The following is a 13080-nucleotide window of genomic DNA, read 5'->3' as shown; positions in this document are numbered from 1 at the left end:
TTTCTACTAGTATCTCTTGAACTGGTATAGGTCTTCCTCCTCTAGCCAGGTCCCCAGCTGCGAGATATAAAGCGAGAAAAACTTATTATAGTTTAATTATTTCTTCATTCTTATTCTGTATTATTTACCATCATGCTGAGAAATACTGCTTTTTGTGAATACTTAACAGTTAAGCAGTAAAATCATAGACCCACTAACAATCATAGATGATGATTTCTCCATTCTTCTTTTCCTCTGACTCTTTCCCACCCTCCCGATCTCTTCCCTCTCATGGTCCTCATGTGACCCTTTCAAAAGGCACTAGTGTGACCTGCGGTGCTCTGCTCTGCTCTGTGTGTGTGCGTGTCTGTCTGTGGGAGCTAGCTAGCCAAGCTCTGAAAGAAGGAGGTGTGTGTGTGTGCGTTCGTGTGTGTGTGTGTGAGAGAGAGAGAGAGAGAGAGAGAGAGAGAGAGAGAGAGAGAGAGAGAGAGAGAGAGAGAGAGAGAGAGAGAGAGAGGGGGGGGGGGGGATGGGGGGTGTCACGATACGCACACAATATGTGTCTCTTGTCGTGGATATTTATTATAACGTAGCAGTACAGTACAGAGCTCAAGTGAAGCGTGTCACCGCGTAATATACAGATACGTCAATACATCATTACATTACAGGGAGTTTGTGTGTGTGAGAGGGAGAGTGAGGGAGAGACTGGGAGTGAGAGAGGGAGGGAGGGAGATAGAGAGTGTGCGTGCGTGCGAGCGTGTGTGAAGAAGCATGGGATTGAACATAAGCATGTGTGCTCTCTGCTCTGCTCTGAGAGGAGGCTTCCCAACGCATAGAGAGGCAGCCATGCAGAAAGCCAGACCTCTTAGCTGGCGGCCACAGAGCGGCCTGACATTCCAGCACTCATCACAGGGGGGTGGGGGGGGGATGTAGAGAGGGGGAGAAACACCTGAGGCAGGGTCACCGTACTCTGCACGTGATCCACAGAGGCTAGCGGGCTTTCCTACAGATTAGATTTGAATCGTCTCTCATTATGTTGGTCCATTAAGCCTCCCATTACATTTTTAATGATATTCATTAAATTCACTGTTCTCAAATAACTCAGTTATCATGAGCCATTTAAAGGTTTATTTTTTTTATAGATGATAAAAAAAAATCCATTCAAATCTGTTCTCCACAGGATCGCCCATGCATACATATTCCCACACATTGTCCAGTGATTAACCTTGCACAGAAAACTCTGAGTTGTTGATTCAACTCTTAGACAGTAGGACCACCACTATGAGTGTTGAATTAACACTGCAGAACTTGACTGTGGGTGTACTGACCTGAGAAAACATCCAGTGAAAAGCCCCCTCCTCCGCCATACGTCTGTAGACACGAGGATGTGCGCCTGGCGCCGAGCCTCCTTCCGGGGGGCTTCTCCTGTGGCGGTTCAGGGCTATCCTCCGACCCGCTCCGCAGGCCTGCAAGAAACCCAGGCCAGTCCGGGGGGTAGTTGATGGGCCCGGCAATGCTACTGGACCTCTGTCTTTGGGCCCGACGCCTGTCCGGCACCCTAGAGCTCCCGGGCCCCACCAAGCCTCCTCCCCCCAAGTTCTGCCGGCGCAGGGGCTGGGGACTCTGGGCCGGGGAGCCCACCGGAGAGTGGCCAGGGGAGGTCAGCTGCCTGGTGGTGGTCTTCACATACAGCGGGTGGATGGTGGGGTGAAGCTTGGCCACCCCGGGGCTGGGAGGTGATCGGCAGGTTTGAGACCCCTCCTGCTCTGAGCTCTCCTGTGAGCCCCACTGGGTGAAGGCGATACTGCTGCTGGTCCGGCGTTGTGAGGAGAGGAACCCCAGCTGTTCAGCTCTTGCGCCGCTCCCGTCGTCAGGTTCATCCCTCGCCATGTTTAGATCCACACTGCTCACGCTCTTATGTGACCTCAGTGGGCTGCCCGTCCCAGCTCCCCTTGACCTAGGCCTCTTCACCCAAGTGCCAGGCACCTCCGGAACGGCCTCCAGCCCGGAGGGTAGGGAGACCTTGTGGAGGTCGCGCTGGCCATCCAGGCCCTCTTCGAGGGGCGACCCGAGGTCCGAGCTCCCCGCTCCCCCATCGTCGGGCTGCTGCTCGTCCGCGCTCTCGTAGGACGTGTTTGTGGTCGTGTTGGTGTCCTGGAAGCTCTGCATGCTGGGCGTCTTGGTGATGGTGAGCTGCGGAACCTCATGCAAAGACATCGGGCAGCTCTCAGCCCTCAGTTCGCTGGAGCCATCCGACACCCGAGCTCTGGTCTTCTTCTTTTCACTCTGTTCTATTTCGGTGTCATTGCGCATAGTCTCCTCCAACACGGCCCCATCCTCATCCTCGGCCAAGGCCTCGCCGGCGCCGGTCTCCGGATCGAGGGGCAGGTCGCACAGGGCGTCGGGGATGGTGGGATCACGAGGCAGGCTTACACCGCCACTGCACTCCTCACCTGTTGCCTCCTTGAGCAGGTCGTCTGTGATGATGCCGCCGCCCCCAGTGCCATGCTGCATGCGCATGGCCAGCTGGATGTCCGCCAGGAGGTCCTGGTGGTCTGTGGCCGAGTGGTAGCTGTAGCTGTCCGAGCCCGCGCTCTTGCCCTCCTCCGGGCTCGACTGCCTGCTGGCCCGCAGCGCCGTCGCCGGGGGTCTGTGCTCGGGGTCGCTGTCGCTTATGCCGTCCAGTTCGTCGCCTGACGACATGCTGACATCGGCGGCTCTAATCCCTGAGCCGGCTTGGCTGGCTCCACCACCGCTATCCAGAATGCTCTCGCGGGATGCCCCTTTGGCCCGAGACAGGCCTTTCTTGAAGTTGGAGAAGACCGAGGCCTTGGTGGTGGTGGTGGTGGAAGCAGCAGAGTCCGCTTTGGCTTTCTTCTTTGCAGAATCGCCCGCTCTGTTGGATTTGCTCTGTGGCTTCTTTGCTCCCTTCTTGGAGCTCTCATGGTCCCCATGCTCGCTCTTGCACCCATTGCCTGTCCCCTCTGTCCCCGCTGCAGCGGCGGCCGCGGCGGCTGCCTTCCTTTGCTTGGCCTCCTGGTTCCCCATGGTGGCGGTGGTGGCAGTGGCGGTCCTCAGCAGCTGGGCACCCTGTGTGTTGACAGCAAGGCCATCCTGGGGCAGAGGGTGAAGCTGTGGCTTAAGCGCTGGCTGAGGATGCTGCCCGCGCTCGTGTTGTAGCAGGGGCGGGAGGTGGAGTGGAATCTGTTCTGCTGTGCTGCTGCTGCTGCTACTGCTGGCAGACTCTAATCCTCCTCTTCCTCCTCCTCCTCCTCCTCCTCTAGCTCTCCCCTCGCTCACTCTCACACTCACTACACTCGCGCTGCCTCTCTCCGGTGATGACTGGAGCTGCTGTGACGTTGCCTCTACCACCGCTGCCTGTGCCTGTGCCTGTGACGCTGCAGTGAGGGAGAGCAGGCTGGCATGCGCCCTCTCCTCCCCTGCTCTCTCCTCCCCACGTTGCTCCCTTGCCTCTCTCGCCCACTCCCTCTCCTGCCCATCTGCTCCCAGCACTGTCGACTCGCATGACGGACTGCTGGCTGAGCGGCGGATCCGAGCATGCTCCGTGCGGGCACGCCCCCCCTCCTCCAAAGTCGGCGGCTGATGGCCCTGCTGTGTTGATGCGAGTTGTTGCTGTTGCTGCAGTTGTCTTCGAATCAGATTAGTTAAGCTGCTCTTCCTCCTTGCGCTCTGCCTGAAGGGAGTGGTGTGGAAGCTCTCCCGCAGCATCGGAAGCTGGGTCTCGATGGTCTGGATGGTCTGCATCGCTGATTGCTGGATTTCAGGGGGAAAACAAAGCAAAAAGCAGTGACAAAGCAGATTATTGCCACATACTGTATCATGGCCACAAGCTATGTATTTAGATTACATCAGATATCATATATCTATTCAGATCACATACTCTCTATTTGATCTCTTCAGATAAAAATTCTGTCAAATAAGGGTGCATTTGTTTTATTTACTTATGTCTGTATCTAATTATATTTCATTGTGGGATTTTACACTCAGTATTATAGATTGTCACAATAATTTTCATAGGGGGGAGGGGCATTCCGGATGGAATATAATCTTGTGCAATCCTGACAGGGAGGCTAAAAATAGATTTGTTTTTTTTTTCTCCTGCAAGCATGTGTGTGTGTGTGTGTGTGTGTGTGTGTGTGTGTGTGTGTGTGTGTGTGTGTGTGTGTGTGTGTGTGTGTGTGTGTGTGTGTGTGTGTGTGTTTGTGTGTGTGTGTGTGTGTGTGTCAGTGTGTGTTGGTGTGTCTGTGTGCCTCTGTGTGTGTGTGTAATGCCATGAAACCCTTACATCATCCCCAAGAATTAACACATCAACTCAGTCTCATCACAGTCATCACTCAGAGGCAAGCGCCTCTTCGCATTTTATACACATTCCCGGAAAACGCTGCTGATCGAGTTACATCATTAAAATAGATTCCGGTAGGAGAGCCACTCGTGAATTATTCAGCCAACAGGATGTGACCTCGAGCTCAGCGGCTCAGACCCTCTTACAGTACGCCGGCCGCTCTCAGAGTCGACTCCTTCATCAGGGACATAATGACCGCTAGTGTATCTGCACTCAACCCTCAGAAGCCTCTAGCTAAACAGTCATTACTGTTAGTACAGGAGTACTGTGTCAGCTGTTTACCTCTGGCGGTGTATTAGGTTGCCTCTCCTCTTAAGTCTAGCGTCTTCATATCTGGACAAGGACCTAGGAATCTTCTGCACCGCATTACTTATTTTTTTGCTACTTAAATACCTATTACTATAATTTCAAGAATGTTGTGCTTTCTAATTGCTGTAAATGCAATGTATACAGATGGGCAGTAACCGGATAGTATTGAAATTCCTCGAACTGCATTACCGCCAATCACATGACAACCATCGTCTTGGTTCCAGTTGCAGTACGACATAGCATATCATATCCTCAATTGTTATTGTTGGTCATTATACAGTACATCAGGAAGTCAGGGAGTGTTGTGTTGCTTGCCAATACATTTTTTTGAGACTTGCAGCCAGCAGCCACTCCTAATGCATTAACCAGGCCTGAAATTACATCAGGGGAGAATGTGAAAGATATGTCTATACATGTCAGGGCTATCAGCCAAGCATAAGATTAATCGCTCTGTTCAGTGACTTGAATAAAGTATGGGTTTAGGAGGATTTTTGCCGTTTTTACCATTTTAACAGCAAAGGTAAGTAAATTGAATCTTCTACTTGGAGTACAGTATCTAAGTAATATTAAATTAAGTCATTAATTTTCAATATGCACACATTAATGTACTATGTACTGTGTTAAGGAAAGCAAACATCTTGCATTTGAAAGAGTCACTTATTTGTTTGTATGCTGTTAAAAATACAGTATCTGAGTAATAGACTAATTATTTAAGTTAATTATTTGATTACCTATCAAAGCAGTTCATTTTTGCTATACACACAGTAGATTAATTTATATATTACAGAAAGACATGAAATTGAAAGAGTTACTTACTTGTCTGTGTGGTTTCCCTTGTACTGCAGATTGTGTGGAGGACAAATGAATGTTTGTGATCAATGCAGGCCTGCTGTTCTTCCTCAGTCACATGAAGATGGGTGGGTATCATCACATGTCCTCTTGTCATCTTACCCCTTAGCTATAGCTATGGAAACCACAAACACCACACACACACACACTGATCAGAAAAACACTAACACACACACACACGCACGCACGCACTTACGCACACGCGAACACACACATAAACACACATAAACACACACGTAAACACACACAGATACACTATTACAACAAGTATTGCTCATCCATTCAAGTGATCAGAATCAGGTGTCCTAATCACTTGGCCTGACCAAAGGTGTATATTAAAATAAATTACCTAGGCAGACAGACATGGGCCGCCCTCAAGAGCACAGTGAATTCCATCATCGAACTGTCATAGGATGCCACCTATGCAACAAATTAAACGGTCTGCTTTATTTAAAGATAATAGAAGAGTTTGTGAACAACAGCAACTCAGCTATGAAGTGGTAGTAAAAACTGACGTAGAGTTCAGCGGATGCTGAAGCGCATAGTGCAAAGAGGTGGTCGAATTTCTGCACAGTAAATCACCACAGAGCTCCAGACTTCGTGTGACCTTCAGATTAGGCCAAGTACACTATGCAGCAGAGAGCTTCATGGAATAGGTTTCCATGGCCGAGCAGCTGCATCTAAGCCCTACAGTAGCCTACACCAGTGGTTCCCAACCTATGGGTCGGGACCCCCCTTATGGGTCGCCAAAGATCCACAGGGGGTCGCGGAGCCCTCTTGATTTTAAGGGGTTTCGTTTTAAATATATATAGCCCATGTTGAATAAAAGACAAAGCATTTAAGTAATAAATGTATACACGCAACAAATTGTAAGTGCTACATTAAACATTTATTCTATATTTGACCAAAGACGAATTGAGGAATAAAATAACTAAAATAAGTTTTCGCAGGAAATGGAGGGCATCTTGTGACTCCGTCTCATGCGGGCGCTCGTGTGGTTGGGTCACCAAAGTTTACAATAGTAAAAACATGGGTCCCTTAAGAAAAAGGTTGGGAACCACTGGCCTACACCACCAAGTGTAATGCAAAGCTTCGGATGCACATCAGCACTGGACTCTAGAGCAGTGGAGATGCATTCTCTGGAGTGATGAATCATTGTTTTCCATCTGGCAGTCTGATGGACGAGTCTGTGTTTGGAGTTTTCCAGGAGAATGTTACATTTCAGGTGGAGTGGATTTTAAGGAGTTGGGCTGCCCCCTTAGTTCTAGTGAAAGGAACTTTAAATGCAAAGTCCATAAAGAAATGGAGGACAGGGTCTGGTATGGATGACCTTGACTGGCCTGCACAGAGTACTAACCTGGAATAAATTAGAGCAGAGAGATCCAGGCCTTCTCAATCAACATCAGTGTGTGAGCTCACCAATGCACTTTTGGAAGAATGGTCAAAACGTCCTATTAACACCCTCCTCAACCATGTGGACAGTCTTTCTAAATGAATTCTACCTGAAATAGCTGCAAAAGGTGCCCGGTTTCATATTGAACCCTATGGATTACATTACATTACACTTAAAGTGAAAGTGAAAGCCCATTGGGAAACTCCAACTCCCATTATCATTGTGACACTGCACACAACGAAATTGCATTTATGCCTAACCTGTGCAAGGGGGCAGCCCTCAATGGCACCCCTAGGGAGCAGTGCAGCGGGACGGTACCATGCTCAGGGTACCTCAGTCATGGAGGAGGATGGGGAGAACACTGGTTGATTACTCCCCCCACCAACCCGGCAACCTTTGGGCTACAAGTCTGACGCTCTAACCGCTCACCCATGACTGCCCTTAGCTGATGCTTTCATTTTTATTCAAAGTGACTTACAGTTATTATTTTTCAGGTTATTGGTTACAGTCCCTGGAGCAATGTGTGGTTAGGTGCCGTTCTCAAGGGCACTTCAGCCATGGATGGAGATGTAGGGGTCAGGGGGGATTTGAACCTGCAACCCCTAGATTGAAAGACCAACTCTCTAACCACGAGGCCACGGCTGCCCGCAAGGTTAGGTTAGAAATGGGATGGTAGTTAAGTTCATATGTGAGTCAGGGCAGGTGAGCAAATCATTTTGGTAATATAGAGTATGTTGGCGCAAAGAATACACTATATTACCAAAGTGTTAGCTAGCCTGCCTTGTCTCACATATGAACAGTTAAGTTCGTATGTGAGTCAAAGCAGGTTTGAGAATACTTTTGGTAATATAGGCCTAGTGTATATATCGGTCAAGAGTATACATTTATGATTAATGCAAAGGGTCAATCTTTTTCTTTGTCATGGAGCATGTCATATGCAAGATATACTTTACTGAATAATTTTACTGAATAAAATATTGTAAAAAATATGGCTTGTGTATTGTTCTATCACTGGTCCATGTAAGATTACCATCCCCTGCCCAACAATCACAATGCATGTTTTTTTTCCTCTGTCAGTGGATTCCAATCTGCGGACTTCCGCCCTCCCTTGCTCACCTGCCTGCTTGTGACCTCACGATGACGTCATCCACAACAGAAAATGTATTCAATATATATCAAAAGCTCAATTCTAATGTCACTTCCTCATTTGCAATCGGGATGGTGCATGAAGAACAGTCCCCCAAAAATTGTTTTGGCTAGGCTGACAGCAGGGAAACTTTGTTGTTTTTTCCATTGAGGCGGGGCGTCAGCAAAATGCGAGGCCACAAGCACAAGTGGAGGATGGAAATCTGCATATTGGAATGTACCCTGTTTGAATCTTTGGGGTGGGTTTGGCAGGATTATGACACGGCTTTGTGACCGTGACCGTGAAACAGCAGGATGGCTATGGCTAATCAAAAGAGGTTATTTGATTGGTCATAGCATTGCCCAAGTCAGTGCAGAGGCAATAGAGCTCCTAAGTGGGTGACGACGAGTTGTATGCGCGGATTAGCATTTTCACGGAAATCCGGTTTCCAGGAATATATTTTTTAACATTGGGTTAACAAAAATATAAGACAAACGTTAAAGGACCAGTTCGGTCAATTTCAGCATGCAGTTGTAATGCTCACACTACCCTGGACTTGTCAGTACCTGAGAGTTTTTTTTCCTTCTTCTTCAGCCTTTTCAGAGATCTTGGTCATTGTAATGGGGGCAGCTCTTTGTTTACATTTCATTAAAACATTTTTATTTATTCCCAAAAACATCCGAAAGGTTATACAACAGCAGACAACTAGCAAACAGCGGTACCTTAATGGAAAATATTTGGAGTAGGCCTATGTTAATTAAAAAAAATGTAAACAAACGCTGCCCCCATTAGAATAGCTCATATCTGGGAAAGGGCTTAGCCGAAAAATGTGGCATCACCGGGTAATGACAAGTCAAGGGTAGCGTGAGCAATACAACAGCATATTGAAATTGACTGAAGTGGTCCTTTGACAGCCGTCATTCGCTAGCCTAGAAATCTAGACGCCCCTAGTGGCCGCTGCTGTAGGGGTTTTTGGCGCGGCCAGGCTAGTCATTCGCCTATCCCTGCATCCTTTCCTTGGTAACAAATGAAGCAGCACAATAACGCGTGTGTATTTATCAACCTAAACATAACGATAATAAAGTAATGTTGCTATACCTTGGCTACTCTTGAATTTTTGGGAACTACATCTCACATTCTCGTGTGAGCTATAGTCGCATGAGCAAACTTCACCTTGATGGTAAGTTTTGAAAGTATACTAAACCAAGGCGATTGGAGTAATTGCAGTTATGGCACTATTTACGTTTCATCAAAAGAGTGTTACCAGGAGTGAAAAACAACCTGTATCAGAGCTTAGAAGTATTTCCAAAGTCTCGTACCAGGAAGGTTTGTGTCGGTTTGCCGTGGGTTACCATGGTCACGGCTCCTGAAATCTCCCTCCTGTAGTCTGCCAGTTTTGCGGGTTAAGTATGTGATAGCAACATCGTATTTATGTCGCCGTTTGACACAAAAATGATCAATCATCTCATCCCTACAGCCTATTTGTAATACCCTCGTCAGTTTGCAGGATTCGCTAATCGCGTGTTTGCACACACACCTTATTTGAGACTTGTCCCCATTCCCCACGGTCGTCGCTGGGAACCGGAAAGTCCTTAAATGCTAACAACAGCATTAACAACAACAGTCTGCTACATGTTTCCGGGTGACTTCGGAGCTCTATTTGAACCACAGCAACAATGGTTTGGTCCCACCCATGTCACCCAGCAACCTGAACTGAGTGATTCCAGACTAAACTTTGATGTTTTAGTCTGGCTTGCCAGGCTATGGAAAACATCCTCACGGCAGGATTTTAATGCAGTACAATTAATGTTGATGTAATTTGATGTAGGTTTGCATTGATGCCAGCTGGGTCCATCGTTTTCAGCAGAAGTGTAGGGATTGTGTGTCATTTTATCTCACAGCTCAACATACACAGAGATTTTGTACCTTTAACATGTTGAAAGATACACAATAGATTTGTGACCACAGTGGTTGGGAAGCATGCACATACCTTGGGGGACATTTTGTACCCATACATGCGTGAACCCATACATGTAGACAGTAGCCATTGGCAAGTACTAACGCCCATCAGAATAGTAATGAAATGGAATTGATACAAACTTAAATAAACTGAAATGGTGAGTCAGAATTTTCCCAGTGCGTAAGGCAACAAAAGCCCCTAAAGCAACTTTGACAACAAATATTGACCATGTAGGTCCCTTGAATAGATTTTGTCATGGAAATAAGGTCATTTTTGAAGTCGAGGGGCTGGGGGTTAAAATACTGAATAGTTAAAAGAATAGACACCATATGAATTTTAAAAGACAAGAGTCATCACATTAAAAATGTGACATTTATTATTTGTTTTCAAAAAGGAAAGACTGCTGTATAGAAATGCTTAGCATTGGAACGGCATTTCATTACACATCACAAATTGTCACAAAATGATATTCTGTAAACATTCAGAAATATTTTTGTTAATAAATGCACATCAGTCCCATAATAAACATGACCACACGTCACAACATAAACCAGATATAGTCCATGTTTTACCAAAACAAAAATGGATCAGTTTCTGGTCTAAATCTGTTGTCAAATGTTTGTATCTACTTCTTGACGTCACTGAAAGGGACACTGTGATGAAACAAACATCTACATTTTTTTTATGTCATCCAAGTGATAGAAGCCAGCTGTTTGAATCAAGTAATTAAGTCATCAGGGCAAAGCACATGTAGTCATACACTGCACACTTTGGTATGGATCTGCCACCTCTTCTGTACACTGTTTGACATTCACTAGCGCTGTTGACTTGAAGTCAGTCTAAGGCATTCTCTCTTTTATGAATAATAAGGCTGAACCAAATTTCATAATGTTGATTTGTCGATAAGGCATGAACTGTTTCATTCACTGGATCATCCATTCTTCCCACTGTGATGTTCTAACTTGAGAAACTGTTGCTGAAGTGTAATGTGCATGTCTGTTCAGCAGAGGGCACTGCTGCTCTGTGTGATCATTTCTACAAGTCGAGTTGAATTACGCATACAGACTTGGACACTTAATTGTCAGACTCTTTACTGTCGATGGCAAGGTTACAAAACCTAACCAAAATGGATTCTACATGGGTGTGCGGCAGAATTCATTATGGGTACATGCATGGATGTATATAATTTATGATGAAGAAATAAATTCATCCATTAATGAAAGCTAGGGCTAATGTGTGGAAGGTATGCACTATTAATTAATCAAACCATGTCAAAATCATAATGCATATTTTGGAGAATATTGGACATCATGGGAGTTTGCCCACAACAATCATTATGTTAAAGAAGGAAGATGACAGGCTGACAACGCCAGCTGTGATTACATTCCGTTCATTTGCATTCCACAAACTTCATTTCAGAGTTCATCAGTCAGGTACTGTGGGATGGGCTGTCAAATATGGTGAAAAAAAATAAAAACATGACTGAAAACAATGCCTTGAGTGTTCTTCATAATTAAAATCACGTAATAAAACTCTGTCAAGGCAGCTACTGAAGTTACCTAGTGTTGTTCTTGTATGATTTGATTGATGGCATACATCTGTTTTAAATATGCCCCATAGGAAAACCAGGTCATCACTGTTATGCTCAAAAACACTTATGTAATTCCCAAACAAGAGAGTACACCGCATAAGTTCATTTATAATCTATCAAAGTTATCAAATACAGATCACCCAAAATGTACAAATATCAGCAATATACCCACACACATTTTCTGATACATACACAATGTATTTTTCCTCAAACCATGTAAACAGCAAAACGCACAGAACACAACAGCAGCTTGTACGGTCAGAGTACTGTCAAAATTCAAAGATTTATCCAAATCAAGAGAAAAAAAAAACGTAAACTGCTCTAACATGGCTTGAGATGTACAGAACACATTATATTTATCCATAATTTCTTCTAAGCACTTTTTTTTCAATCCGCATACAAATACTGATAGTGACAATTCACAATGTTCCTCTTAAATTTTCTACAAAATTGTTGAATCATACGGGAAAATGTTAGGGCTAAAAAGAGTTTTCCTTTCTTGTGTTCAATGAGTGGTTTTAATGTCCAGCTCTTAGATCAGGAACCTACTTGTAGGTTTACTTACTCAAACCAATATTTTTTTTTAACAAGCCTGAGGTAAAAAACTAACACCTTCGGGAGACTTGGCAGAAAATATGCTGAGAAATAAGAATTACTCATCAAAGTAAAATCTGGAAATCTTTTCAGGTAAAAGACAGCAAGCAGATTTTCCTCAGTCAAAAGCCCTTTCTTGTTCTCGTGGCATTTCCGTTCAGTAACAGTTTCGGTGGAATTCGTTTCTGGCCTCTGGCTTCCAGCTCGCACGACAAAAGAGGAACCGAACAGGTCGCTCACAGCAGACTCCAAAAATGTTTGCTCAGCTCATCCATAAACGTCAAAGCCTTCCTGTCCACTAGCAAATAAACACCACGTTAATCCATCTTTGGGAGAATAATAATCCATCCCCGAGCAGCTGCTGTATGTAGGCCTATGTATATGTTAGCATAGCGTATGTTAGCATATGGAGGCCTTATGTCGAGTCCCTGGGTAACCTCCTGTGGAAACGGACGGCCTGTTTCTGCTGCAGCGGCTGCTTTCCTTCTCGCCTCTGCTTATCCCAGCGACACAGCAGGATCATTTTGAAGGTGGTGCGGAAGGTCTTGTTGCACAGGGCGTAACACATGGGGTTCACCGTGCTGTTGACGTAGCACAGCCAGTAGCCGATTTCCCAGATGGACTGGGGAATGCTGTCCTGGTAGAAGGTGTTGACCAGCACCATGATGTTGTACGGGGTCCACGTGACGATGAAGGCAAACAGGATGGCGCTCAGTGTCTGGGCTGCTTTCTTTTCCTTCACCAGGGACATGCGCTTGCGCTTGGTGATCTGGTTGCGCGCCCGCACGGCGAAGCGACGCGCCATAGCTGCCTCTTTGAAAGAGATGGGCACGGAGGGTGATTTGGTGGCGGTGGTGGTGGTGGTGCTGGCGCTAGTGTCGGCCGAGGCAGTGGCGTCGGAGCTGGTCGGAGAGGA

General features: G+C 46.2%; 2 protein-coding genes across 2 annotated transcripts in view; both read right to left on the bottom strand.

Moving 5' to 3' along the window:
* The window catches only part of fmn2a (formin 2a), a 75200-nt gene extending 69703 nt beyond the window's left edge, over window positions 1-5497 (bottom strand). The window contains exons 1-2 of the mRNA XM_063191977.1: window positions 5468-5497; window positions 1308-3753 (exon numbers count right to left, since the gene is read on the bottom strand). Coding sequence (XP_063048047.1) covers window positions 1308-3744 — 2437 coding nt within the window. The 5' untranslated portion in view covers window positions 3745-3753; window positions 5468-5497. The remainder of the gene's footprint in view (window positions 1-1307; window positions 3754-5467) is intronic.
* A 7082-nt stretch (window positions 5498-12579) lies between these two features.
* Window positions 12580-13080, bottom strand: part of chrm3a (cholinergic receptor, muscarinic 3a) — a 78315-nt gene continuing 77814 nt past the window's right edge. The window contains exon 3 of the mRNA XM_063191058.1: window positions 12580-13080. This exon is cut by the window's right edge and continues 1429 nt beyond it. Within this exon, the coding sequence (XP_063047128.1) occupies window positions 12580-13080 (501 nt within the window).

Source organism: Engraulis encrasicolus, chromosome 24 (genome assembly GCF_034702125.1).
Source record: "Engraulis encrasicolus isolate BLACKSEA-1 chromosome 24, IST_EnEncr_1.0, whole genome shotgun sequence".
Classification (NCBI taxonomy): domain Eukaryota; kingdom Metazoa; phylum Chordata; class Actinopteri; order Clupeiformes; family Engraulidae; genus Engraulis; species Engraulis encrasicolus.
The sequence above is the reverse complement of the archived record's forward strand: the minus strand, read 5'-3'. Positions and strand labels throughout refer to the sequence as shown.